The following is a 27559-nucleotide window of genomic DNA, read 5'->3' on the forward strand; positions in this document are numbered from 1 at the left end:
CTGTGAAGATATAATTGAATAATAGCGACCTTACATTTATATAGCATTAGAGTTTCCAGAGTGCCTTCCACATGTATTATTGTTTTGAATCCTTTTAACCCTGTGTTATAGGTAGAAATGAGGTAATATTCCCATTTTACAGTTTTGCAAAGTGAAGGTCAGAGTTCACACTAATAATTGGCCAGCCAGCAACTCAGGTCTTCTGAAGGAGTATAGTCTGGTGTGCTTTCTGTTACACAACCTAGTGATGTGATTCCTGCCTATTGGAGCCTACAGATTATGGAGAATAATTTTAAGAGTCATTTTATAATTTGGTAATGAAGATCTCTCAGGTGGCAAAACTTGATTATTTGTGATGTGGTTAGTAAAAATGCTGTACATATTTTTTTGAAGTTTCTGTGGAATTGAAAATATTCTAGCAGAGGTGTAACAATTAGTAAATCATATTTAGTAAGAAAACGGATAGATAAGAAATTGGCAACAGCTGGTGACAAGAGCTGAGCAACAGTTATAAAAGGAAACTTACTTTCACCATAACTTTTGTACTATTGAATTTAGTAATATGCATGTATTAGTTACTATATACTTAATTTTTTTTTAATTACTGGAGTTGTGGAAGTCAGACTTCTGCTAGAGCCTAGGCAGCCACCTATGAGGTACAGAAAGACTTGTGGAGAAGGAGACAGCAACAGCATGGCAACTGGATACAGGCCTTCCAACACTCTCTGCCCCATGAGTCTGCTCCGGGGATCACCAGGATCCTTTAGACTATGTTCATTGTGAGCCCACCATTCACTTGCTAGCCAGCCAGTCTTTTGGACTACTCAGCCCCTTCTCCTTTTGATTCCACTTGTAGCCTGAGGACTTGGGCTGGCTGGGCTACAGGCTGGGACAATGGAGGACATGAAGCGAGGGTTTCTCTTTCTTCTACAGTAGTGTCAAGAAGATGCCAAGAACTGAACCTATCTATAAAACAAGAGATGAAGGAAATTTTGCCACAATTGACATTAGATCTATATTCTGCTATGAAAAGTGATAGTACAGAAACATGCAATAATCCATATAATATGAATAAGACATAATATTGGACCAAACTTTATTAAATCAAACATTCAGCAGATTGTTTAGATATTGAGTCTTGGATATTACAGATAATCCAGATTAAATATAATACTTTTTCTTCCTGGGACTAAAGAATTTATTGATGGGAGCATACAAGTTGGAAAAATTATTTTCCATGGAAACATTGGGATCTCCAAGGGAGATGCAGTTGCTTATGTTAAAGAAGGAAAATTATGTATTAATCTTATGGCTGGATTTGTCCATCACCTTTGGGAATATGAAACCATCTACAAAATTAACATGATGATGCCACCACTGTACTATTCAGTCTTATAGTAGGGGTTCCAAGAGAATACATGAAGACGAATTTGGAGACGTGCAAATGGTGACTGTACTACCACTTGGTTGATAGCTGATTCAAGGGTGGCATTACTCAATAGAAAAGAGTTTAATAAATAATGCACAGAGAAAGATATTTTCTTTTTATTTTGTAGTACCAAATGCTCCAAAAAAGGATTGCGTTCGAAGTTTCAAGGGACTTATCTCTTTACATTTTTTTTTTGGTAAAGCCAAATGTTATACATGTTCTTTTTAGAGTTGCTTAAATGATCTTTTCTTTGTCTGACGTGGTTCTAAATAAAGTATAACATACTTAATGTGTGTGTGTGTGTGTTTTAATGAAATACCTTGCAACTTTTTTAAGATAAATTCTTGTGACCTCCAAATTAACATGTAGAACAATGGAAAGTTCTTAACATGTTTTTACAATTCTTTTTTTTTTTTAATTCCGTATTAGTTTAAAATGAAAGTATGAGGCTTGAAAAGACCTCAAATAATTATTTGGAATATGGTCTAATGACTCTGAAGTTGTTTGGGTTTGGACAGAAGCTTTTCTTTGAAGGTTATTGGGGAAAATAATTTGTGAGGGACTTTATGTGTGTTAGATTGATTTTTTAAAACCAATTCTTTCGTCTATTCTGCCTTGTGGCATTGCCCCCTCCTACTTGCTCACACCTAGCTAATGCCCAGGCCTGGAATTGGACAGCAGCCTCAGCCACACACCACCTCCTGCTGCTTCCCAGTCATGGACCCCTACAAAGTGAGTGAGCTTTGGGCTTTTCTGAAAATGTGTAAGAAGGATCTGAGTGTTCTGCATACTGAGGAAATGTGCTTCCTGAGGGAGGAGGTAAAGAGCGTGGGGGTACAATACCACCTGTTACTCAAAAACTAACTCAGAAGAGAATATCAAAGAAGAAAAAACAGTAAAAAGGTGGAGGAAAGCATAAAGACAGACAAAGCATCAAGTGAGGAAAGTGATCTAGAAAATTGACAATAAAAGTGTCATTGAACCAGATACTGATTCCCCTCAAGAAGTGAGAGATGAAAATGTAAAGGTAGCTGAGGTGATAGATCAGGTAAATGATAGAAAAGTGGCTGCCATTGATGCCTTAAATGTTGGTGAACTACAGAAAACCATTCATTTGTTCACAGATGCCATCAAGTTGAATTTTTGCTTGGGCTTTCTGTATGTCAAGAGAGCCAGTGCCTTTATCAAGTTACAGAAGAAGCCAAGAGCTGCCATTCAAGACTGTGACAGAGCTATCGAAATAAATCCTGATTCAGGTCAGCCCTACAAATGGCAAGGGAAAGCACACAGACTTCTGGGCCATTGGGGAGAAGCAGCCCATGATCTTGCATTTGTGTGTAGATTGGATTGTGATGAAGATGCTAATGCAATGATGAAAGAAGTTCAACCAAGGGCCCAGAAAATTGCAGAACATCATAGAAAGTATGAGCAGAAACGTAAAGAGCAAGAGATCAGAGGAAGAACGGAAAAGGTTAAGGCTTGGGAAGAAAATACTGTGTAGTTTGAAACTAATGAAATTTAAAAGAAAAAAAAAATGTGACAATTTATACATAAAAAGGAGGAGGAGGAGGCTTGGGAGAAACATGAGAGGGCCCAGAGGGAGGAAGATGCCAGACAACAATCAGGAGCTCAGTATGGTTTTTTTTTTTTTTTTTTTAACCAGGTGGCTTTCTTAGGGAATGCCTGGAATAGCAGGAATGCCCAGACTCATTGAAATTCTTAGTGGTCTAGAAGTTCTTGCAGTCATGTAAGATCCACAAGTTATGGTGGCTTTCCAGGCAGGATGTGGCCCAGAACCCAGCAAATAAAGTATTAGAGCAACCCAAAGATGATGAATCTGGAGGTCAAGTGAATGGCCTTATGATAAAGTTCTTTCTGAAGGAAAAGCACTTTAGATCACCCAGTGGATGTCACAGTAATACAAAGCAGTGCGCCTCTGACTGTCATATGAAGAAAGGTAGGGTGCTTTGAAGAGAATCCCTACCTCTCTACCCCAAAAGCAGCTGTAGCATTTTACAATGGTTTGGCATTAGGATATTCATTTAGATAATGTTTTCCTACTAGGAATTACAAACTTTAAACACTTTTAAGCCTTAAAAAATTTTTAAAAACAAAAGGGTGCGTTAAATTCTACATATTTCTTCACTCATCATTTTGGTGTTTTCCTTTGAGGTAATTGGGCAAAGAAATACTTTGGAAGATTTATTATGTAGTTTGAGTTTATTTGTGGGAAGCAAATATAACATTTACATGGATGAAATTTGAGTATGATATATGGTTACTGAGTATGATATATGGATCTCTTTTAAATGCTTTATTTATTTATTTTTTAAATGATTTATTTCAGTGAAAATACTGGGACCACCAGTATTGCCATAGGACCTGGGTAGAAGTACCTGGCTGGGTGGCAACAATCTTAACTACATTTTACATTAACATGTACCCTTGTGTGGATGCATTTAAATCAAACTGTGGTAAAGGGATGATTTTTATAATGCTGCAGTAGAATTGGATTACTTAGCTTTGTTCTGGTCTGATATATAAAATAAGTGTTTCATATTATTTCCACATGGGAAATAAGGGAATACTTTTTATATTTCTATATTTTAAATTCCCTTTCTGGGTCAGAAAATGCCCAACTCTTTCAGCTTTCTACTTATTCTCCCCACCCCCTTACTCTTCTTTGGCTAAAAATAGTCGTTTTTTACTAACATCATCACCGTTACCATAATTCACAGCATGACTGTGCAAGCATATTTAATGCTGGGTTGAATTTACTGTGTAACACATACAGTGACTATGTAGGCTGTAGTTTCTTACTTGGCCAAGAGATTTCGTATTTCAGTATTAGATTTCTACTTCGGTGACATCTCATATCAAAAGATGTTGGATGGAGGGATTCCCTGTGGTGTTTGGTCTTCTATTTAGGAAATGCCAGTCGGGTTTTTGTTTATATTTTGGAGAGTATGAGGTTTGAATTAATTAATACATAAAGGAGAACTTCTTGATCCAACGTGAATTATAAAATTGATGAGATCCATGGTTGTTCTTCATTGTAGGGTTGTCGGCATTGCGAAAAAGTAATCTTCTCCTATTCAGCTTTCAAATACTGCAACCTTATTTCCACCTCTTTCTCTTATTTCCTCTCCTCCAAGTGTAAAGAAAATGATAACTTTTCTATTATACATTCAATAATTTTATTAAATAAGACTAAATCTAGGCACTGTACTAGGAATTTCTAGGTTTCTTCCTGTCTTTCAATTAGAATGCTAGTCTTTAAAAGCAACTTCAAGAGATGAGACTGTCTGTATTTTGCTTGTTTGAAGAATCAGTGGTAGGAGCAGTGAAGTAAATTTCATGAAATATATTTTTCAAATAGCACATCTCTAAAATCATAAGTTGGTTCAGATTCTAACCCTTCGCTGTACACAAGCAGATAGAAATGCATCTGTTCTATAAGTGAGAAAAAGCTGCATGCTAACAGCGTATTTTTTAACCCCTTTAAAAATACTCAGCATATAAACTTATGTTTGAGCTTGCCAATATTCTTTTTGTTAATGCGTGTTCTTAATATTTCCAGTGTATACTGTGAATAACTCAAGAAGACTATTTGCTTCTGAATTCCTTATTTAATTTGATTTACTTAACTATACATTACCTAAGTACATTCTAACATTGCAAATAATACCATAAATGGGTAAAAGTAAAATTGGTCTTCTGAAAATGTGGCCTGTGCTTTTATACTTTGAAATTTCACAAATTCAAAATACATTCTTCATTTTCATAGAAACTCAATGTCATTTCTCAACAGAAATGTTCTTGTGCTAATAATGCTGTAAGAAAGAAAAGTAAAGCAAGTTTTTTTCTGCTGAAAAATGTATAGTTGTTGGCTATTTCTAGCTACATTAAAAATAAAGTATGGTCTCAAACTAGAAAAAAAAACCAACAGTTCTTTTTATTGAGTTAACCTAGATTTTTTGTAATTTGCACTAGCAGAGTCACTTAATGGCACATTGGTTCTCCATGTTTTATTTATAAGTATAAAAATTAATTCTAAGAAAACATTTGCTCTTGTGAGGAAGGAGGGAAGTGGTTTTAACTTTTTATAGATGAAGTCTTCAGGGTACCACAAACAAAGGGTTTTTTTTGTTGTTGTTTTATCTATATCACTGTTCTCAGTGTTCTCTTGAGGTCTTTATGTGATGAGACTATTTATTTACATTTCTTTGGTATGCAAAATAACCTTTTGCACTCTGCTTTTCTTTCCTCCCTATGATGTGATAATACAGTCAAAGCTTTTTAAAATCTAAATTTGGTGGGACAGTGTAAATGAACTAAAATGACTGGTTAATTAAGAATTAATATCCATGACCCAGGTGGTATTCCTCTTCTGATGCCCCCCCTTTCCCTCCCTCCCTCGGTTTTGCCACCCCTGAGAGCAGCATACAGTTAAACCCGTTGTATTGTGGATTAGGTTATTTGGTGTAGTGGAAAAGTGGAGTCAAGATTTATATGGAGGAGGAGGAAGAATGTTCAGAATTACCAGTTATTAAAGTGTCAAATAACACAGCTCTCTTTCCTGTATATAGATAGATGGTTATGGATTTGGTTAGCAAAGAACTCTCTTACAATCTAGTAATCTGTAATGATGCTTCATCCTTCAGACTGTCTACTTAAAGAATCTGTATAACAGCAAGTTTAGGTTTCAATAAAGAGCCATTTATTTTAATTATGGTCTTTAAATTTGTTCCTCAGATACTCATATTCTCTCCAGTAGAATAGCCAGAAACCACAGATTTGGTCATTGATATCAATTTATAACTGGTAATTGTCTTTTTATAACCAGTATAATTTTTGTGCTGTCACTGAAGTACCTGCCCAGTACAGTTTCTTCACAAACGCTAGAAAAGAGGATTACTGTCATCTTGAATACAGTATTAATAGTCTAAAGGATAAAATAGTGGGGTTTATTTTCTTCTTATAGAACATTACAAATTTGTTTTTTCTTTTGGGTCTTTTTTTCTGACAAATGGGCTCAACTAGTTCTACCTTTTCTTATCACTCAACTATTCAAATGTAAGGAAAGCTCTTATTAGTTGTCATGCCTCAGTTCAAGAGGTAGCTTGTTAGATCAGTAACATTATACTGACAATGTAATTGAACTTCATTATGTAACAAAAAATGATTCAAAAAGAAAAAAAAAGTAGTATCTCTTTACCTTTGCATAGAGCATTGCTTAATTCATTCTACCTCAAGCAAACATTTGTAACTGAATTAAATGCTTATGGGCATATTGAAATGTCACACACAAGATGCTGCCAGTCCTGGCACAGAGTATTATAATTAGTTTGTGGAGATTGGTGGTTGTATTAAGCTATATATAAGATTTAAAGACAAAAAAGTACTGAGTGTAGTATTTAGTGAATGCAGCCCATTGCTTTAGGGGAGCTGTACAGAGTAGATGCTTTACCATAGTTATAGTCTTTATGTAATCTGGTTCTCTGCTAAGTGACCTCTCATTTCTTACTACTGTTCTGATTCACATTGACCTTACTATTCTTTGAACACATCAAGCACATTCCTGGCTCAGGACCTTTGTGTTTGCTATTCCTTTGTCTAGAATACTTTTTTTTTTTATATAAATTTCTGTGACTTCCTCCTTCAATTTAGATTTCTATTGAAATATCATCTTTTTTAGAGAGATTGTACCTGTTCCCACTGTTCCCCATCCATCACTTTCTGTTTTTCACTGATCTTTAATTTTATTAAACTACCAAGTTTTATTAAACTACAAGTTTTGTTTGTTTGTTTGTTTGTTTGTTTGTGAGACCTTTAACTGTAATGTTAAGCTCCACAGGGGCAAGAACTTTATTCAGTGCAGTATCTCTAGAGACTAGAGCACAGTAGGTATTTAAGTCAATAGATGAATGAATGTTGTGGTGCATGTACTTTCTCCTAAATGCAGTATTGGGACTTAAGAAAAATAAATAAATGTTAGATATGAAAATTGCCTCAGGAACATACTTATACTCTTAAAAATTGAATTGAATAGAAAACTGTTAGCAAGATATTGCACTCAGATCTTGACTGTTCTGGTTACTTCCTTGTGATTTTTATATCAGCAATCAGTGGGTTTTTTGGAATCTTAATTTAAAAGTCCTCAAATGTTTTATTTCTGGGACTCGGAGGTGATTGTTTGCCTTGTAGTTTCATATCCTATAGCTTCTCTGCACTATTATTTATGTATATGCCCCATAATTTTCCAAAATATACTATCTGATATTTACTTCACTAAACTCCTTTTGTAAATCCTGTATAATTTTATAGCGTATCCTTAATGAACCATAATTCTTAATTATGTTGAGGACTCTGCCTGAGCTTTGGCAAGTCTTCTGGGCGTCTAGATGCTACTTTGGGAAATACTTGCTTCATTGGATGTGTTTAAGATTTTATTTTTCCTTTTACAGACTGTTCAAGAAGAAGAAAAAGAGATTTACAGACAGCTGCTACAGATGGTCACAGGCAAACAGTTTTCTGTAGCCAAACCCACCACACATTTTCCTTTACATCTGTGAGTCACAGAAACATATTTCAAATGAATTTAATTTTATATTTTATTATATAATATTGAAACTATATTTTTCTTTTGCTAGATCTCGATGTCTTAGCTCTGGTAAGAATACTTTGACAAACCCACTATTTAAAAATGGAAACTCTTGTGCAGCTCAGATCATCGGCTCTGATACTTCATCCTCTGGATCTGCCAGCATTTTAGCAACCCAGGAACACCTGTCCCACAGTGTGTATTCCTTATCATCATATACTCCAGATGTTCCATTTGGATCCAAAGATTCTGATCTTCTCCATCAATCCCAACATCACCACTCTCCTCCACATCAGCTAGATAACTTACCATCTTCAAATACACAATCTGAAGGTAAAAATGGTGTTGTATAACTATATTTTTGATATAATTCAAGTACATTTCCTAACAGTCAAATAACTTTATTGAATGTATATGAATCATATGCAAGGTTGTAATATACATGTAACTTAATTAACATATAAATAATTTAAATAATTTAATTTAGTTAGTCATGCTGTGAGTAAACTAAACCTACGAGTAACTTTTTTCTTACATGGAGATGCAAATCATTTCACACAGTATTTTATTCAAAGGATTAACTTCTCAGCAGAGTCTAGAGTCAAAATACAATCAGCCCAATCACTTAAGTACTTTCTCTGTTCTAGTACTTTACAATGACAACTAAGTACAGTTGTCTCTTGAACAACAAGGAGGTAAGAGGCCTCAGCCCAATCCCTCACCCCTGCATTCAAAAATCCATGTATAACTTTTAACTCCCCAAAAACTTAACTACCAATAGCTTATTGTTGACCAGAAGCCTTACTAATAACATAAACAGTTGATTAACACATAGTGTGCATGTTGTATGTAGTATATACTGTATTCTTACAGTAAAGTAAACTAGAGAAAAGAAAACATTATTAAGAAAATCATAAGGAAGAGAAAATACATTTATAGTATTTACTGGAAAAATCTGTGTATAAGTAGACGTACACAATTCAAACCCATGTTGTTGAAGGGTCATCTGTACTTTGATGTTCTGGGAGTTTTGGAGCATCACTTAAGTATTGAAGTAAAGGTTCTTAATCAGATAATAGTTATAAAACCTGTATAATGGGTTTATGCATTTTAGAATGATCATCAACAAATTTTGGAAACAAAGTTTTCTGCCTTACTTTCAGCTAACCAAAATATTCTGTCTCTGAGCATTTCAGTTTAATTAAGGTTTTGCTTTGATAATTTTCTTTCTTTGTTTAGTTTCCCCTTCTTTAGGTTTGTGTTATGAGTGTATTTATGGTATATATTTAGATATGTAACTTAAAAGTTTTAGGTTAAATGGTTAGTCATTAAAGATCTGTTGATAGATTGATCTCAAAGGCTCTCCTTCAAGTCATTTGATTTTTAAAAATCTATTCCTCACTTTCTTAAAATTCTCATTTGGGGATTAAAATGTTTGGTGGCATCCTTATATAGCTACACATATTTATGAAAACTTGCATTAAATTTTGTGAGGTGATTTGCTGAGAACTTTTTTTAAGCCTTTAACCTCAGAAACATAGTGTATGGCAGATACTTAGATACAAGTAAACTGAGATAAAAATACCACATCAAACTGTTTAATTACTTTCCTTGTTAATAAATATTCTAAATGAAGTTTTAATCATAGCGCTTTAGAAAGGCATATACTTGCCTTTACCAACATAGAAAATAAATGATAGCATGGTAGAAGTTGTACTTTTTGTACTGCTACCTCTCTTATAGCTGTTTCTTTCTGCTTTCCCTTCTCTTCCATTCTTCCTCCCTTTCCCTTTCCCCTCTTAACTTCCTCTTCACTCTTTTACCTTATTCACTCTTATGGTAGTTTATGAACTAAATACTATTGAGATATCTTGTCGTGTTCTTGTTCCCCAGGTATAGAAAGAGGAAGCACAGGGAACAAACAGCCAAGGAATAGATACTGAAGGAAATATATACTTGTATTGTATTTCAGTGACTGTGTTATTTGTGAAGCAAGCTCTTCACTAAGCCCTGTTCTTGGCTCAGTGAAACTGGACCTGCCTTCCTTTTCTCTTTTGTCTTACGTTTATCCTAGTGCTATATTATTTTTATGAAAATAGCATAGTATGGGAACTTAAACTATAAACATCTGGAATGTGTAACTGTGTGTAATTGTGTTAATAATGATATGCTCTTGTGTTTCTCTGTTTAGGATCAGACTCTGTGATTTTACTCAAAGTAAAAGATTCCCAGACTCCAACTCCCAGGTAAACTTTGGAAAAAGAACATTATTAACATAGTGTTTTCTGTCTCTTCAATTATGTGAGGTTTTTTTAGTTATATAATGTAGAACTAAAACTATCTCAATTCAGACATCTCATTTCTTGTTTGACTATTTCAGTGACCTTCTAAGTGATCTTCCTTTCTCCAGCCTCTGTTTTGTTCTTCATTCCATCTTCCACCACGTTCTCCAATCCATTGTTTGCATTGCTTCTTACTCTGTCTTTCATTCTACAACCAAAGTGATCTAAAATGAATATATGATCATTCATTACATTCCCTCAATGGCAGCTTATCAGACAGAGAATCAAACTTTTTAATGGTATGCAAAGCACTTCCTCCATAAACCTTACTTCCTATCACACATTTTTTCCTTAGGCATGTATTTAGTAATAGCCTGCTGTGTGCCAGGTACTAATATAGACAGTGGGGATAACAACAAGGAGCTTATATTCATGGTGTTGTTTTAAGTTGATACAGTTTCCCTTACTCTTTACTCTTTAGCTACTAGAGAATTTGACTCATCAAATCTAGAATATTTCCAGGAATGCGGCAGGGATGCAGTGAGCTGGAGATTAGGATGGGTGACTTGTAATCTACACACTTGTATTTAATTGAAGAATGTGCAGCCCTAGTTAGTATTCTGCAAATTATTGAATATGAATAATCAGGTAAGACACTAGTATAAAGCAACTAATAAATTTTATTTTTGTGGTACATTAAAATTAAATCCAGTTAAAAATTTTAAATCATAACATAGCCAAAGTAACCATTTGATAGCTATGTATAAATGTCTTTTAGAGAGGTGCAAGTACAAATTATGGAATTACAGAGCAAATTGATTTAGGGTGCTTTTTCTCAATATTCAGGTATACTTAATTGAACATAATTAAAATATTGGAATTTTATTTTTTAAATAAATAAGTAATTAGAAGTCTCTGCAATACTAATTCAAAGTGATAGTCATATGGTGATTATATTATGCAGTTTACCCAGTATTTTTGCTTTAAAGTACACTAATAAAATTTGCAAAAAGGAGCTTATGTTCTAGGTGTAAGAGGAGAGTGGGGGACAAATAGTGAACAGATACACATATATGTATGCCTGGTGGTGATAAATGTTGTGAAAAAAAAATAAAACATGGTAATAATATAGACTGGGGTGCCATTTATCTAGGATAGTCGTGGTAAGTCTGATAAAGTGACAGTTGAGAGACATGATGGAAGTGAAAGAAGGAGTCATATGGAAATATCTACTCTTTCATGTGTTTATAATACGCCAAACTGTAGTATGACATGTACTTTCTTACCTTCACATTCAGTGTTCTTTCTGCCTGATATGTCTTTCCTACCACAACTTGTCTGGCAGTTGTTGCTTTCTTATCTCTTAAATCTGAATTCAAATGTGATCATCTATGTGAAACTACCTCTCTGGGAGGTATCAAGTACTTCTTCCTCTAATCCAGTGGGTTGCCATTTAGATTTCTATGTCTTTGCCATATATGGCCTTAGCAATTCAGTTGATAGAATGATAATAGTATCAGTTTTCTCTTGAGAAGATTTGGGATGATAAAACATTGTTTATCCTCAGTCAGCTACTTCGCAGCACCCCTATATGTTCTAAACTTTAGATATTAAAAAAAATTCTCTACTTGTTATAGTTTCTCGAGGAGATGATACAGTTTGGATTCTTTATTCTTTATACTTTTAGGGAGTGGGTAGTCAGACCTGGGTTCTGCTCTTGCCTTTATCAGGCTTCACTTAAATTTTGACAAATTACTCTTCTGAACTTCAGTTTCCTTATCAATAAAATGCCAGTATTAATACCTTACTATTAAATTGTTGTGAAGATTAACTTTCAGATAAAGCATTTATAAAAGTGTTTCACATGTAGCGCATAAAAGAAGGTATTCTTCCTTGGGAAAAAGTTGATATTGTAAAGAGGGCTTTCAGTTCTGTAATGGTTATTTACTAAGTCTGCCTTTTCTCTCTGGAGAATTTCTCCTAGTGATAACCAAAAAATGAGATGGAAGGAGAAATGGTCTATTGGGTAAGGCTGATTAGATAACGCTGTTTATTGAAACTAGAGGTTACTTTCCCAAAGTTTAGTTGATTGGCTCTTTATTCTTAATCTCCTACCAGCAATGAAGATTTGCCCTTATTTCTCAGAATATGCCCTGCTATTTCATTTCTCTGTATCATTCTGATCCTTCCGCCTAGAATTCCCTTTCTCTCCTGTCCACTTGTTAAACTCTTATTTTGCTTTTAAAAATCTGACTCAGGTGTTATTTTTTCTCTGACTTCTCCAGATAGCATTAGTCTTTCCCTCTAACCCTCCTGTCCCTGTATCTTGTTAATTACTAATACCTTTGCATTTATTACCTGGGGCCAATCATAGTGCCTGACACATGATGAGTACTTAGTAAATAAATCTTTCTTATATAAATGAATTGCCTAGAAGGCCTGCAGTACTCTCTTGGGTAGCTCAAGTACTCATCATCTTTGTTTTAGTTTAATCCTTCTTTGTTTTATAAAAGAGTACTTTATAGTAGTAGAAAGAACATAGTCTCTGGAATTGGACAGACAGTTTCTAATCCTGATTTTTTCAAGACAGATGATTTTTCTGAACCTTTACTATATAGTATGAGTAATAATTCCTTGTTACCTATTTGTATTGAGGTTCAATTAACATATGAAGATTATTGTGAGGCTTAACTAATATGTAGTACACTTAAAGTAGAGTTTTACACATAGAGCTCTAAGTAGGTGTTCAGGCAATAGTTGAGGTTATTACTGTATGCTTCAGTTATATGAGAAATAGTATGTAATATCTTTGAACAGCAAAGAGAGTTTGCTTTTTACCCTTCATTTTGTTTTCATAAGCCAGCAGATACCTTGATCTCTTGGAGAGAAGTTCTTGTCCCTTACATTATTTATTTATTCAGTAAATACTGAGTGCCTGCTATGTGCCAGGCACTATTCTTGGTATAGAGGATACAGGAGTAAATACAAAAGACAAAAATTTCTGTCTTTATCAAGTTTATATATTCTAATAAGGGAAGTAGATACATTTGCATAGCATGATTCAGTATTGGGCAGTTTGGGGTGATTCTTACCAACTTTTTATATTGTGTAATAAGTGTGTTTTTATGTTTGTTTGTTTTTATTATCACTCACTAAGTAGCCCCTCACTGCTACCACTGATCTCTGTGGCTTTCTTTCTTGGTTGTTATGTGAGCGGTTCACTGAACCAAGGAGATAGGCTACCACTTCCTGTGTTCTCTTGTTATTAACCTAGGTGACAGTGGGGAGACAATAGAACAGCATTTTCATTTCCAAACCCCATCCTAAGGATGACTGGGAGCACTAATTCTCAAAAGTTAGGCTAAGGAGCAAGGGGGCTACCCTCTGAGCCTTTGTTCTTGCCTTCACTAAGATTTTAGAGATTTAAGGACTGTCAAAGGGACTCTAATCAAATCCAGATACTAAGGCTCATGAAAATGGAGTGACTTGCTCAAAGTCACAAAACTAATCAGGGACAGCTCCAGGAGACCCAGGTCGCTTAACTCCCAATTTTATACTGTTTAATTGTTCCATATATCTAAAAGTTTACTTTGGAAAAGTGTTTACTGTTCTTCTATTTGTTTCTGTGAGAGGTCCTTCAGTTAGGGCTTGGCAAGGAGTTGAGGAAGTTTGAGAAGAGCAAGTGACCCTAGAACATATGGTTAACATGCCTGCAACTCTGCTGACCATTATTCATTGTTTGTTAGCAAGAACTGCACAGAATAGAATTGATCTCTCATCTTTGGAATGGAGTTGTATTGCTGATTTTCTGCCCTGGTTCATTCATTAACTCACTAGCTGCTTGATATGGACTGTTCTGTGGTTGGAGATTTTCAGTATCTACTATAATTTGGCTGTATATATTTTGATTCAGGTAGACTGACAATGAGTCTGAAAACCCATACAATTTGATTAAATCATTAGTAAATCTGTCAGTCTGAATGATTTAGGAAAAGTAATCATTTTAGTTTAATGTCTTATCTTGATAAGTGGTATGCTCTCACATAATGTTGGTTTCTCATGCAAGTAAGGATCTATGTATGGTAAACTTAATTTCTCTGCTGAACATTGGGTTTTCTTTTAACTATGCAAATGACTTATTTGTATTCCTTTAGTTCCCAGTTACAATTATGTAATCTAGGTCCTTTTATTTATTCCATACTTGTAAAGCATTCTTGTAAATTATTTAAATGATTGATTTTCTTGGGAAAATATTTGAATTTGCTCATAAGCCTTTGGCTCATTTGTCATATATTTTTTTTTTTCCACCTATAGTCCTACTTTTTTCCAGGCAGAGCTGTGGATCAAAGAATTGTAAGTTATTTTTGTATCATTTTTCCTTTTCTGTAACTTCCTTTTCAGTTAGAAGAAATCAGTTAGCCACCCTACCTATTTTTAGTCAGTAAAAATTTCCTATTTATAGCTATTTATAAAACAACTTATAAGTTTTTGAGTTTTTAAATTCTTTTGTTATTAGGACATTTCCGTGTTCAGATTTGTTAAAGCTATAACAATTGTTGAAGCTAAGTTGAATTGGAAAAATATTTCAAAGTTAGCAATTATATAGGAAGGAAAATAAATTTCCTTATTTTCACATTGATAAAACTAATTTATTGACTAATTTCTATTTCCAGAGTTTACAGAATCACTGAAAGCCTTTAGTCTCCAGTTTTAAGAACTCACTTTGTGTTATCCAAACACCCTGGTATTATTGATTTTGTTAAAGAAAAAAAAATAAACTCGTATTTCTTCTTTTGGTTCATAATACAGTATTTGAATTAAAACCTCAGTGATATCTTGTATTATTTTCTCCTCTTGGATTTGGTCTCATTTTTGGATTTCTAAAATAAAGCTTCATTTTTCTCCATAATCTTAGAAACATGTTTTTAAAAGGACCGCGCATTTACAAATATTCATACAAGTTACCTGTTTAAATCTGGTCACAAACTAATAATTTTTCATCATTTTAATGAAAATGGATAATTTTAATAATGCTATGTGGTTTCACTCTGTCTTAAAATATAAGTACAGTGATAGGTTAGTGTAAGGATTTTAGATTTTATGCGGATTTTATATTTAATGCTCATTATGCATCAACAATGTGCTTAATATTAAGAGAGTGGTCTGCATTTGTCACCTTCCTTTTCATTTTCTAGAACTAGTGTTTATGATTCTCGAGCACGGGAAAGATTACGTCAGATTGAAGAGCAGAAGGCACTGGCATTACAGCTTCAAAACCAGGTGAAAAAAATTGGGGTAAAATTAAAAATTAACACATCAAGTTGAAACTAATTCAGAAGGTTACTTGGAGTTGGAATTAAAGCTATTGTAATTGCAAAGTTGTATGGTACCATAGCATTGGATGATAAGTGGTGCATGCTCTTGGTTTATCCAGCTAGTACTACTCAGTGTACATAGAGAGATAGCATATGTCTTTATCCCACTTATTCTGAAGTTCTGTCTTTCAGAGATTGCAGGAACAGGAACATTCAGTACATGATTCAGTAGAACTACATCTGCGTGTACCTCTTGAAAAGGAGATCCCTGTCACAATCACCCAAGAAACAGAAAAAAAAGGGCATAAATTAACTGATAGTGAAGATGAATTTCCTGAAATCACAGAGGTAAATTACATAATATAAATTCCTGTACTAGCAAGTGTTATATTTAGAAAGAATGCTCTGGAGGAATTTAGAAGATGAAGTAATAGAACACCTGATTTTTAAATTGTATTGCATATTAATGCTTTCATTTTTTATTATATCCCAATCGTGGCCTTATTTTTAAAGTGTTATAGAAAATTGAGGAAAGAATTATAGGTGGCTTTTAGCAACTTGAGTGAAAAAGCATTTAATAAGTTTGTGTTTTATGAATATTTTTACTTAATGCACATGTACAGTAGTTTGATATCAAGCAGTAAGCTGATGCTTACTATTTTTTTAAGTAATAAAAACTCAGTATAAAATTTAGAAAATGCATAAAACTCTATACATTTTAAAATAATCTGTTCCTTAATCCAGTCTTCTTTTTGAAAAACTATCACATAGCTTTTGAGTATAACACATTTACTATAGTTGTGCTTATATTCCATATTTTACATTAAAAAATAAGTTTTCTAGGAAAATGTGACAAAAAAAGACTGACTACCTGTACTCCCTGACTACCTTTTAGGAACCATGCTATTTCTCAGGAAATCATTTGGACCAAAACTATGAAACTTGATTAGGTCTTCTCATGGACATAGACTATTTAGATGGCAGGTTATTTCAGACTTTAGAAATAATATGAAATAGGGGGTCTGAAAATGTGCTGAAAAAGAGAAAGGGGGACAAGATGAGATGAAAGGAAATAATCATGGAGATTACTGGAAGGAATGGAACCAAAATGTTAGAGGGAAACAGTTGATTAATGATAAATAGTCTGGGGGTTGTATGGAGCTTGTTGAGAAATGTGATGTGTCTGATGCAATGTATGCTTGATCTCTGAAACTTCTTGTTTCTTTAGGAAATGGAGAAAGAAATAAAGAGTGTATTTCGTAATGGGAACCAGGATGAAGTGCTGAGTGAAGCATTCCGCTTGACCATTACACGCAAAGATATACAAACTCTAAACCATCTGAACTGGCTCAATGATGAGGTAATCTTGTATCCATTTTTATATTCAAATAGTAAGTGAACATTAAGTGGAAACTAAATCAAGGCATTATCTCACTATTTCTCAAGGTGTGGTCCTTGGATGACCTGGGTCAGAATCAGCTGTCACAGGCCCTCTTGATTCTCCTGAATAGGTATGAGGCAGTGTGATAGAGATTTGCTTTTTAAAAAAAAATCTCAGGAGATGTTTATGTACCTTTAAGTCTGAGAACTGCTGATTTACCTTTTTGCATATTGACAATTTGGACACCGAGGGAGAAGACATTCACTCTTTGGTATTCTCACTCTTTTTAAAACACCCTACCCTGAAGTTCACATCTTCTGAGCAAATACTTGATAGCTAACAATGTTATAGCATGAAGGAATACTTATCCTGTAGAAATCCATTTCTACTTCCCCTTTCGTCTGCTTGTTCTAGGTCACTTAGGTTATAAGTGATAAACTTTCTAGAATAGCCTACATTGGTACATGGTATTTTTAAAACTGACATTGAAAAAGTTATATTAAATATCCTAAGTATTGGGGTTAAAAAAATTATGGCCCTCCTGAGAGTTCTAGTTATTTTAAGTAAATCGATTATACTACAATTTTTAAACTGATCTATCCTATTCCTAAACCTGTAGGAGCCCATTTTATTTCAGAAGAACATTTTCACAGCAAAAAAAGAAAACTGGGATGGGTTTTTTCCCTAAGTACCTGCCTCCTTTCTTAGGCCCACTAGGAGCATCCCTGCCTGATATTTTTGGGTGTACTCAAGCTTCATACCAAAGGAGGATTTTTAGATACTCAGTATAGTAAGCACTAGATAGTCTAGATACCTATATCTTGGTCTTATATGCTTAGGACCTTCCAAATAATAATATCGGCTAACATTTATTGAGCATTTACCTCATGTTAGGCACTGTTCTAAGTGTTTTACGTTTTCTATTCATGTGATGGTCACCACAATCCTTGGAGGGTGGATACGCTAATTTTAAGTCTATTTTATAGATGAAGAAACAAGACATGGAAAGATTAAGAAACTTGTAAAGTTAGTTACATGTAAGTAGCAGAGCCGGGATTCAGAACCAAGTGCTGAATTTTATGTGTTATATAATATTGCCTCAGAATCTTAAATTGGATCCTGGTTTAGGATTATTTGTATAGAATTTTAGAGGTATGTGTCATACCTAGGATATTGATTTTTCTCTAGGACCAGCTGGACTGGCCCCATTCTCTTTGCCACTGGTGAGTTTATAAGATATAAATTATAGAAGTCTATCATTTTCTGAGCAGTATCTTTGACCGACCAAGAATAGTAAGAAAGGTATGGTTTGATACTGTCTTTTTTTTAAGGGGGAACCACCCTTGCTTTTTTGGGCTCAGAATAGTGATATTAGAACATTGTGTCAAACAGCAAGAAAAGAAAGAGCTTACCAATCTGAAGGCAAAATGAAAATCAAGGACAGTCAGAAATATCCATCAATTAGTGTTTTTGATTTGGAGACGTTAATGTGTGGTCTCTTGCCATTTTTTTTTTGCTTGCTACTTGCCCAAAGGGAAGGGGTCAATTATTCTACAGGGATTGTAGCCTGTTTATTGTAAATTATGCCAAACCTTCTAGGGGGCAGCAATGAGTAGGATATGAGCTGAGTTCTTGCTGTTTACTGTGGCATTACCTCAGTGATCCCTTACAGAGGTAGCTTTCATCAGGATATGTTAACCATTCCCTGGACCCATCAGAGGCTAGATTTTTAGCAAGCAAAGTCAATGGAAATTACATTATTTAGAAGAGATGAGGGGAAGGAAAGAGTCCTTGTCTACTTTATCTCTGCCATACCTACACATAACTTTTTTGGGGAGTGCTTGTCTTCTGAGTTCAAAATAATGGTAACCTTGAAAGCATGTTACATGTCCATGATGATGATAACTATTTTAAAAAGTACTACTTTCAAAGTACCACACTTCTCAGGCTTTCAAAGGTACTGCCCTTGAGAAGCTAACATTCTTATGAGGAATTAGTAGTTTTCCTTAAGTAGTTGTACTCATTTAAAAATTGTGTTTCTCAATTGTGAGCTCAGTTGTCTTTTGCAAGTAATTCGTCATCTCTTTAATCCTGTTTTCAAATAGGATTTTCATTAATAACCATTAATGAAATGGATATTTCCATTAATTACCATTTCTTTTTGTATCTCTTGTCAGTTTTATAGGCTGAATTAAAACTTTCTCCAAAATAAGGTGACTGAAAAATTATTTTTACCATTTTATAGCCAAGGAGTATAAGATTCTGGAAGCAAAAGGGATCAGATTTAGTTTATAAGGAAAATAAAATCCAGGAGTCTTATTTGGGATATGTACAGAAAGCCATTAGGCTACCCTTTCTCTGGTCTCTTTCCTAAAAGAAGCATAGGCCACAGTGCCTGTTCATACAGTAGGCTTTCAAACATGTTTTCATGAATGAATTTTTATAGTGAGTAGTTAAATTCTGCATAGCTTCAAAGGACTAATGATTGACAGGAAGGACATTTTACCTTACCGTAAGAAACTGGAACTTCTCAAAAGTTAAATGTAGGAACTGGTTGCCTTGTAAAGAATACAAAAAGAGGCTGGAAGACTGACAGTATCAAGGACATTATAGATGGGGGTTTCTATACTGGGTCTGGTGATCAGTTATTAATAGAAATACCTAATTAAGGGAGGAAGACAGGGTAAAGAGAGGAGAAATTAGTTGAAAAAAATTGAAAGGCACAATCAAGAAATGGGAATATTTTAAAGTGTATATCATTACTAGAAATCATTTATTAATTCCTGGAGATTGAATTGAGTAACTTCTGGAATCCAACTCTAAGATTCTAGGTTAAAGATCATGAGGAGAGGACTGCTTTGGGCTTTGTGTTTCCCTTTATGGTCTGATTCTACTGCTTAGAGTGCCTAAGAGTTGTTTTATAAGGCATCAGATAAATTTAGAAATCCATAGAAATTATTTAGGCATACAGGTAAATGTATCTGACTTCTGCTTTGGGTCATGATAGACTAAAACAAATCAGATTTACTTTTGTAACTTAACTAGAAAACTAGACAAAACATAAAAGATTTTCAGGTTTTGGATAACAATGATCCCTGAAAGAAGGGAGAAGAAAAAGATGGGCCTATGATTTCCCCAGCTTACTGGGTTTCTGTGTTGAGGGCAGAGAGCTGGTAAAATCTAGTGTCCCTGACAGTCTTGCTGCATGGAGGAGACAGAGTTCAGAGTTTGGGGAGGCCAGAGCAGCTAAGATTGTGAGGTAAAATGTTGGAGGGGTGGTTGCTGCATAAAGAGGAAACTCCAAAAATGTGCAGAGGTCCCCCCTTGAATCTTTGAGTACTCATTTGTAAATTTTTGGGAAGAAACTACCAGAGGTTGGAGACTACCAGGAAGAAGAAATCAGAACAAGCCTCAGAGGTAACACAGATGCCAAGAATAGTTCACGTTCCAGCCAGCTAGAGTGGAAAAGTCATGGGGCATTGATTATCCAGAGTCCTCAAAATGGTATTACCTCAGGAGTGGGGCCAAACTGTCCCTAGAATAAAGGCTACTCTGGACCCATGGTAACAGATCGTATATGTAAGTTTTAAAAGCCTGAGCTTGATCTGAGTAACTTCACAGAACAAAGCCCAACAATATTTAAAGGAATACAATAAATTCTAGTTACAGCAAAACCCAACAACATGAAATTTACAATGTCCAGCATCCAGTCAAAACTTACCAGGCATGCATAGTGGAAGGAAAATGCAACTTGTAACAAAGGGAAAAACTAGTCACTAGAAATACCTAGAAATGACAAAAATTATAGAATTAGCAGACAAGAATATTAAAACAGATGTTATAAACATATCCCTTATGTTCAGGAAGGTAAAGAAAAATGGACATTATGAGAAGAGAAGAAAGATCCAAATTGAAAAAAGACCCAAACTGAACTCGTAGAGATGAAAAATATAATATCTGAATTAAAACATACATGAGATAGGATTAACAGTAAATCAGAAACTGCAGAAGAAAAAAAATTAATGAACTTGAAGATACGGCAAAGGAACCATCCGAGCGAAACAGAAAAAAGGCTAAAGAAAGATGACTAGAGTATTAGTGAGCTATGGGAAAATATCCAGCATTCTAAGGATGTAATTAGAGTCCTACAAGGGAAGGTGAGGTGTAAGTGATGTCATAAAAAATTAAGAAATAATGGTGAAGATTTTCCCAATTTGAAAACTTAGAGCAACAGATCCCAGAAATTCAGCATTTCTCATTTCATTATTTTCCCTCCAGGACCTATCATTTCTTACTACTAATTTACGTGAATGAATTGGAAAAATAGCAAGCTGACATGTCTCTTTCTGGTTCTGTTTTGCAAACCCATATTAGTTATTGCCAGTTGTTTCCAAAATACAAAAGCATTAGACTCTTGGAATATTGTATTTCTAACTTTACTGGCTGGAGAAAGGCCATGAGAAAAAGACTTAGCAAATATGAGGAGTGAGGGAGTGCAGGAGGGATTAAGGTAGAATCTACATAGACTGTTAACTATGCTAATGACAGCTAACCAGCAGACTAATTGCCTAATTTGTAAGTCTCATCTCTGAAAAGAAAGATGTCTTAGCTACTTAGCATTACAGTAGCCTTGTGTATAGAGAAAGTATTCTTACTTGATAGTAGAGAAGTAAAAGACTTTATAAGGGATACATACCAATGTCACCTGATTTTTACTGCAGAATCAGGATCTGGAATCAGAGCACATAACTTTATCTAGCATTCTGACTTTCAGAACACAAACCTTCTTCAGTGGAAATGGGGAATTGGTAGTAGTCATGACTCTGTTTCCAAGGAGCAGTTAAATTTAAGTGATGCTCAGTAAAGAAGAAACAGCTTGCAAAACATTAAGTTCAACTGGACAAACCTAGCACAAGGAATAGATTTTCCTTAGGGAATAACAACTGATTGCATAAGAAGGAAAGAAGAAAAAAAAAACGACAAAATGAGATAATTAGTTAATAGGCTATGATGGGTCTACCGTGTTATGCACTCTTAACATGTGGCATAAAATGATCAGAATGGAAGTTTTAGCATTTCTAGTGTGACTCATCGGCAGATTCTACATCATTGTAGTTTACCTCTTTAAAATATTTGTTAGTAAAACTAGTCCTTTTAATTAACCTGGGATTTATGTGGTGTCACAGAGAGAATGGTAATCACAGTTATGACTCCATAAAAATAGGTGTTACCTGCCTGTGTTTCTCTAAAACTTTAGCATTAATTCTAATAATTAGCTGCTTGACTTTGCATGTGAGAAAAATCCTGGATACATGTTCACAGTGAGGAATGCAATACACAGAGCTTACCTGAAGTCTGCCACCTTGGTTTTTATAATATTATTAGGTTAAATCTTAGTGAATGACCTTCTGACTCATAATACTCAAGTGCTGCTTCTTGGTTAATCTTTTGGGCTTTGTGGTTGACTCAGATTGAATTTAAAAATCAGAATTGAAGATCAAGGTGAAAATCTATAGAGGTAAAATAGAAAAACAGCCTTTTCCCCCTGAAAAGTTGTCTTGGTCCCTGCTCAGAAGCACTGTCATGTCCAGGACTTTTAGAACATTTTTTTCCCTAAGCCAATCAGAAGGATTCAGAGTATAAAACTGGGAAGCGTTAAAAGTCAAGGCTTTACTGTTAGTGAAATATTTTACTTCTAAATGCATGAGAAAGCAATAGTTTGGCTGGCTTATTGGGCAAGAAGGAAGATAACAAATAGCAGTGGTCATTGATGTCATTGTGGTAACATACAGGAAAAGGATTGAGTCTTTAGTTTGAAAACATTGTAGGCTTTTCTTTTAAAAAAGCGTTTTCCAGCTTCAGTCTGGCAGCTCTTCAAATAAAATCACAAAGGAACAAGACAACTATAAACACCCATCCTACCCCCAAACAAGACTGCATAGACAAGCAGGCGCTCGTGGCCGAGGCCGTGAAGGTGCAAGAAGGGTAGCTCCTTAGGCGCCAGGAGCTGCAGTAAGCACCCAAAAAGAGTGACAGTTGGCAGTTGTCCTCAGATGCTTATATTATTGGCAAGACAAACAGTAGGCCCAGGGCTGATTTACTACTTTTAGTTTCTTATTTCAAAGGGAATTCAAGATCTTTTGGAGCTAAGAGAGTTTTGTGTGCAGAAAGGCTCTCGCCATGGGAGGGAAGCAACCCTTGTCTTCATAGAATTCAAGCATATGCTCTGACCATCACTGCTTCTCTTTCATCTTAAGCACTGTGATCCCTTCTCTCATTTCTATTTCCTCCATTTTCGGCCCTCCTCTGTGAGATGACATGTAGGATTCTTTTTGTTTTCTAACTCCTAGCTTGTATTCTTGGTATAATTGTGTCTTGGCTGAACTATGTCAATTTTCCTCATTTGGACAGAGTAATAGCTGAAAAACTGAAGAGAAACTGGGATCTAAATTCTGCCTCAGATGTCAGATTACACATCCTTAGCTAATGGGAGGGAACATTGAGGCCACCAGTCTCCCTCCTCCTGGGATGCAGGGGAAATGAAAAAGAACCCAGATTACTCCTTAGAGTAACTCTTTTCCCAGTTGCCCTGAGATAACTCATGGATCACAATCCTAACCCTACCCCCAAAGGTTGCCATGAAATATCTTGCTTTTGTTATATTGTTACATTACTCTGGTATATCAATAGTCTCTGGAAACAAATTACATCATTCTGTTTATAGCATTCTGTTTTTAGTAGTTCAATTGCTGAAAATGTCAAATCCTAAAAAATGTAGCATTCTTAATGCGAGCTACACTTTTTTTTTTCTCCTAAATGGGAAAAAGAGCAATTAATGAGCTGATTTTGGAGGAGTCTGTTTCCCTCTCATTGGTGAAATCTTGGTTGGAGGCAGTGCTAAAGAAATGGAAGAGTGATTCTCAAAGGAAACAGACAGTGTGGTATCCTGTTTGCTAGGTTTCTGTTCCTATTCAGCTGGGTTGGTCTTTAGCTTTATAGTTCAGATAAAAAACCCAAACAACCAAGGCTGCATAAGTCCAGCTAAACTTCACTGGTTTCTAGAACTCTTTCCTCCTGAAAAATAGGATAGTCATGTGTAGCATGACACTCATTTATGTCATCCTGTTTTACTTAAGTCTAATTATCCCAAGAGTCATAATTACCTTTATGGGCACCTGGGGAGAAATATCTCCATGGCTTTCATGTGCTTGGTTGTTCTTATCTCTCTGTCTGATTCCTTCCCTAGAGTCCTCTCTCTCCCTTGAGTCCTCGTTGCCTGTTATATAACTTGTCTGACCCATGGAAGAATTGGTTTACCGTGACTGGCAGGTCATCTGCCTATTCAGTTCACCCCTTGGATTGAAGAGTTAAGCCTCATAACATAGCTAATATTGTGGGATGAGTAGAATACCAGAGCAGTCAATCCCTTCTTGCTGACTTTCTCTCACTAGAGAATGTAGTTTATAGCCTAGAAGTCTATGCTTGCAGGGCAGACCTTCCTGTATTCCTGCCTACCTTCATTCCCAGAAGCATCATTAGTACCATTATCCTTGGGGTCAGAGTTAGATTGGAAACCTAGACTGAGAAATCTATAATCTTAATTGTGCCTTGGTTCATTATCATTATTTAAAATAACTGAGCTGCAGCTATCTATTGGGGATCACACTAGGCAGAGAATTAACCACAATCTAGTCCTCTGGGCCTGCTGGGCATGTTGCACAATCTTCAGAGCTGCAGGCAGAACAGTGTCTTCGATAGTAGCTTTCCTTCGTACCCTCCTTACCTCAGAGTTCTGCCTCATGGCAACTGTGGTTTCGCTGCAACTGCCAGGGCATCCTCATCTATAGGCCCTTTCTCTAGTCTAGACCATGCTCCGGTGTGTTCCTGGCAGTGGCCTCTGCTGCCTACCCAGTATGTAGTTGCCTACTGTTAGGCAGTTGCTCATTGCTCTGGCATCCTAGTGTGTAAATATTTGTCAGAGGACAGGGACATTTTTCCTTTCCCAAAAAGCATTCTGAAAAATGTGCCTGTTTTCTCAGTCATATTTCCAAGCTCTAGATCAGTTAGCCCATTCATTCCTTGCAGTTGACAGACACTGGCCCAGCCTCATCTGACCATATAAAGTAAGTATGCAGCAACTTCCGGCCCAGTACTTTCAAGCTTTAGTACCAAGGAGTCGTAGACCTAAAGGAATCATGGATGACATAGTCACTGTTAGAGAACACATTGTTTCATTAACAGAGAGAATCACATATCTCTTATAGCATTTTAATTTCTTTCACTCATACTTGATGTCGAAGGCATAAGTAAAATCCACAAAAATGAGAAAGCTAACCTTATATAGATTCTGGGGAGAACTTTTCGTTTTTGTGGCTTTACTTTCAAGTCTCATGTAATACAGGTTTTTTATATTACATCCATGTCTGCCTCTATAAAAGATGGCATTGCTGAGCTACTATCAGTTTAGAGGTATTTTTTCCAGGACAGTGGATGGCTTATCCTCTCACTCAGGTGCACTTGAGGCCAAAACAGCCTCTGCAAGCTGGCTTTTTAGACTAAAAAGATCATCTTTAGCCATGGAGCAGAGTTTTCTATCTTCATGCGAAACCAGATGCCTCACATATAAGGATTGAACGCTTGGTCTTAGCCTTGTTAATACTAGGTCCTAACTGAGCTCAAGATGTATTTAAATTGCTCAGACAGTCCCAGTAGGTTACAGTAACTAATAATGTGCCTTATTAAACTGCTGTAGATCTTCCTTTCCTTTTCTCGAAGTCACACCTTCGATCACCCCTTCCTCTTCGTTCTGCAGTCTTTTGACCTAATCCTCAGTCTTTTGGCCAGCATCTGCCCATACGTATCTAACCCTATTATCTTTTTCTGTTTTCACTGTTTATAACAATCTCAACCCCTTCCTGTCTAGTCAAAATTTGATATAGGGATATGAGTTTGTTGGGTATTACAGTCTTAACTGTACTGATTAGGAAACAATAGTACAGGCAACAGTACAGCACCTGCTTTTCCTTCATATAACACAACTATTTTGAAAGGCTTGAGTATTTTAATTCATATAATTTCTTCCCACAGATCATCAATTTCTACATGAATATGCTAATGGAGCGAAGTAAAGAAAAAGAATTGCCAAGTGTACATGCATTTAATACCTTTTTTTTCACTAAGTTAAAAACGGCTGGTTACCAGGCAGTGAAACGTTGGACAAAGAAAGTGGATATATTTTCTGTTGACATTCTTTTGGTGCCCATTCACCTGGGACTGCACTGGTGTCTTGCTGTGAGTGCCCTTTTGTTTTTGATAAAATTTAAAAGGAATCTATATAATTATAGAATACATAGAGGGCAGTGAGTATCAATTCTGTATCTTCACTGGATGTATGAGAGAAGAATAGTATTTAATTGGCTAAAAATTGGATAGATTAATGAATTTCCTGTCAAGAATGGGAGATACTTAGACTTTGAAGAAAGCTGTAGAATTCCTTTTCTGGAAATATTTAAAAAGGCGTTATAAGGCTAAGCAGTCTCAAGGAAAGGTATAGAAAGAAAAAGTGACTTATTAATGATGATTAATGATGCTGCCAGTTCAGATTTTGTGACTGTTATTTTCTGCTTAATCATGACTTGCCTTGCGTACTTGGTAATTTAATATTTTTTGACTCTGAGAACATGGATATATTAGCTTAATGTATTAATAAAAGTATAAAAGTTATTTCACACACTATTTTGAATTACATTTGAAAAACATAAAGCCAAAAGGAAATTTTTAGGTAAGGAAACAAAACCTAGAATCTGTTGCCATCTTTCTGAAACTGTGGAAATGATCTCAGTCAGCTTACATTTTCTGAAGAGCACATTGTATCTTCACTGTTGCCACACTGTGGATGGGGAACCTGAATACAGAAGAAGGTTTTAAGGCAATTAATGGGGCCACCAGTTGATCAGCCCCCACCATAGTTCTATGTAAATAACCCCCCTGTTCTGTCCTCTGCAGGTGAAGCATGGTATGATGCAAAAATCAGTCAGACTTGTCATATTTCACAGAAAATCCGGCAAAAGGTTCCAAGTTCCAGGGAAGGGAAAAGCTGAGAAACCAGTCTTCTTCACTTTATAAACACATAGATTTTTTATTTTTTTTTTTATTCCTAGGTTGTGGACTTTAGAAAGAAGAATATTACCTATTTCGACTCTATGGGTGGGATCAACAATGAAGCCTGCAGGATCCTCATGTGAGTAGGGAGTTGAGGACAGAAGAATTAATGTTGGGTATATGTTGTGTTTTCCAGCTATTGAACTCAGTTCTTTGATACTTTCAGTGGAGTGATTAATAAAGGAAATCATATTAAGTAAGAATGGACACTTTATGTCTAAGTAATTAAAGTTTAAAATAATAAGGTAATACCAAATATATGCCCTAATGGGGACAATTACCGTCCTAGTTCACTAAAATATAGAGTGGATATATACATGTATGTATAGAAACTACTTGGAAATCATCTAATCCAACCTCCTAATTTTTCAGATGAAGATACCAAGA

At 35.4% G+C, this 27559-nt stretch overlaps 2 protein-coding genes and 1 pseudogene across 6 annotated transcripts in view; all 3 read left to right on the forward strand.

Moving 5' to 3' along the window:
- SENP1 (SUMO specific peptidase 1) overlaps positions 1-27559 on the forward strand; it is a 51318-nt gene that overhangs the window by 16392 nt on the left and 7367 nt on the right. For all 5 annotated transcript variants that reach the window (XM_016124495.2, XM_016124497.2, XM_016124498.2 and 2 more), the window contains exons 7-15: positions 7897-8000; positions 8083-8366; positions 10225-10279; positions 14630-14668; positions 15511-15595; positions 15823-15978; positions 16859-16990; positions 26099-26302; positions 27172-27251. In XM_016124495.2, the coding sequence (XP_015979981.1) occupies positions 7897-8000; positions 8083-8366; positions 10225-10279; positions 14630-14668; positions 15511-15595; positions 15823-15978; positions 16859-16990; positions 26099-26302; positions 27172-27251 (1139 nt within the window). The remainder of the gene's footprint in view (positions 1-7896; positions 8001-8082; positions 8367-10224; positions 10280-14629; positions 14669-15510; positions 15596-15822; positions 15979-16858; positions 16991-26098; positions 26303-27171; positions 27252-27559) is intronic.
- LOC118613642 lies at positions 895-1425 on the forward strand (annotated as a pseudogene).
- Positions 2072-3066, forward strand: LOC118613641 (putative protein FAM10A4). Its single transcript, XM_036236350.1, is given in 2 exon segments — positions 2072-2386; positions 2388-3066. Coding segments are annotated over 2 exon segments (846 nt in total). The 5' UTR covers positions 2072-2083; the 3' UTR covers positions 2931-3066.

This window comes from Rousettus aegyptiacus, unplaced genomic scaffold, assembly GCF_014176215.1.
Source record: "Rousettus aegyptiacus isolate mRouAeg1 unplaced genomic scaffold, mRouAeg1.p scaffold_m13_p_2, whole genome shotgun sequence".
In the NCBI taxonomy this organism is placed as follows: Eukaryota; Metazoa; Chordata; class Mammalia; order Chiroptera; family Pteropodidae; genus Rousettus; species Rousettus aegyptiacus.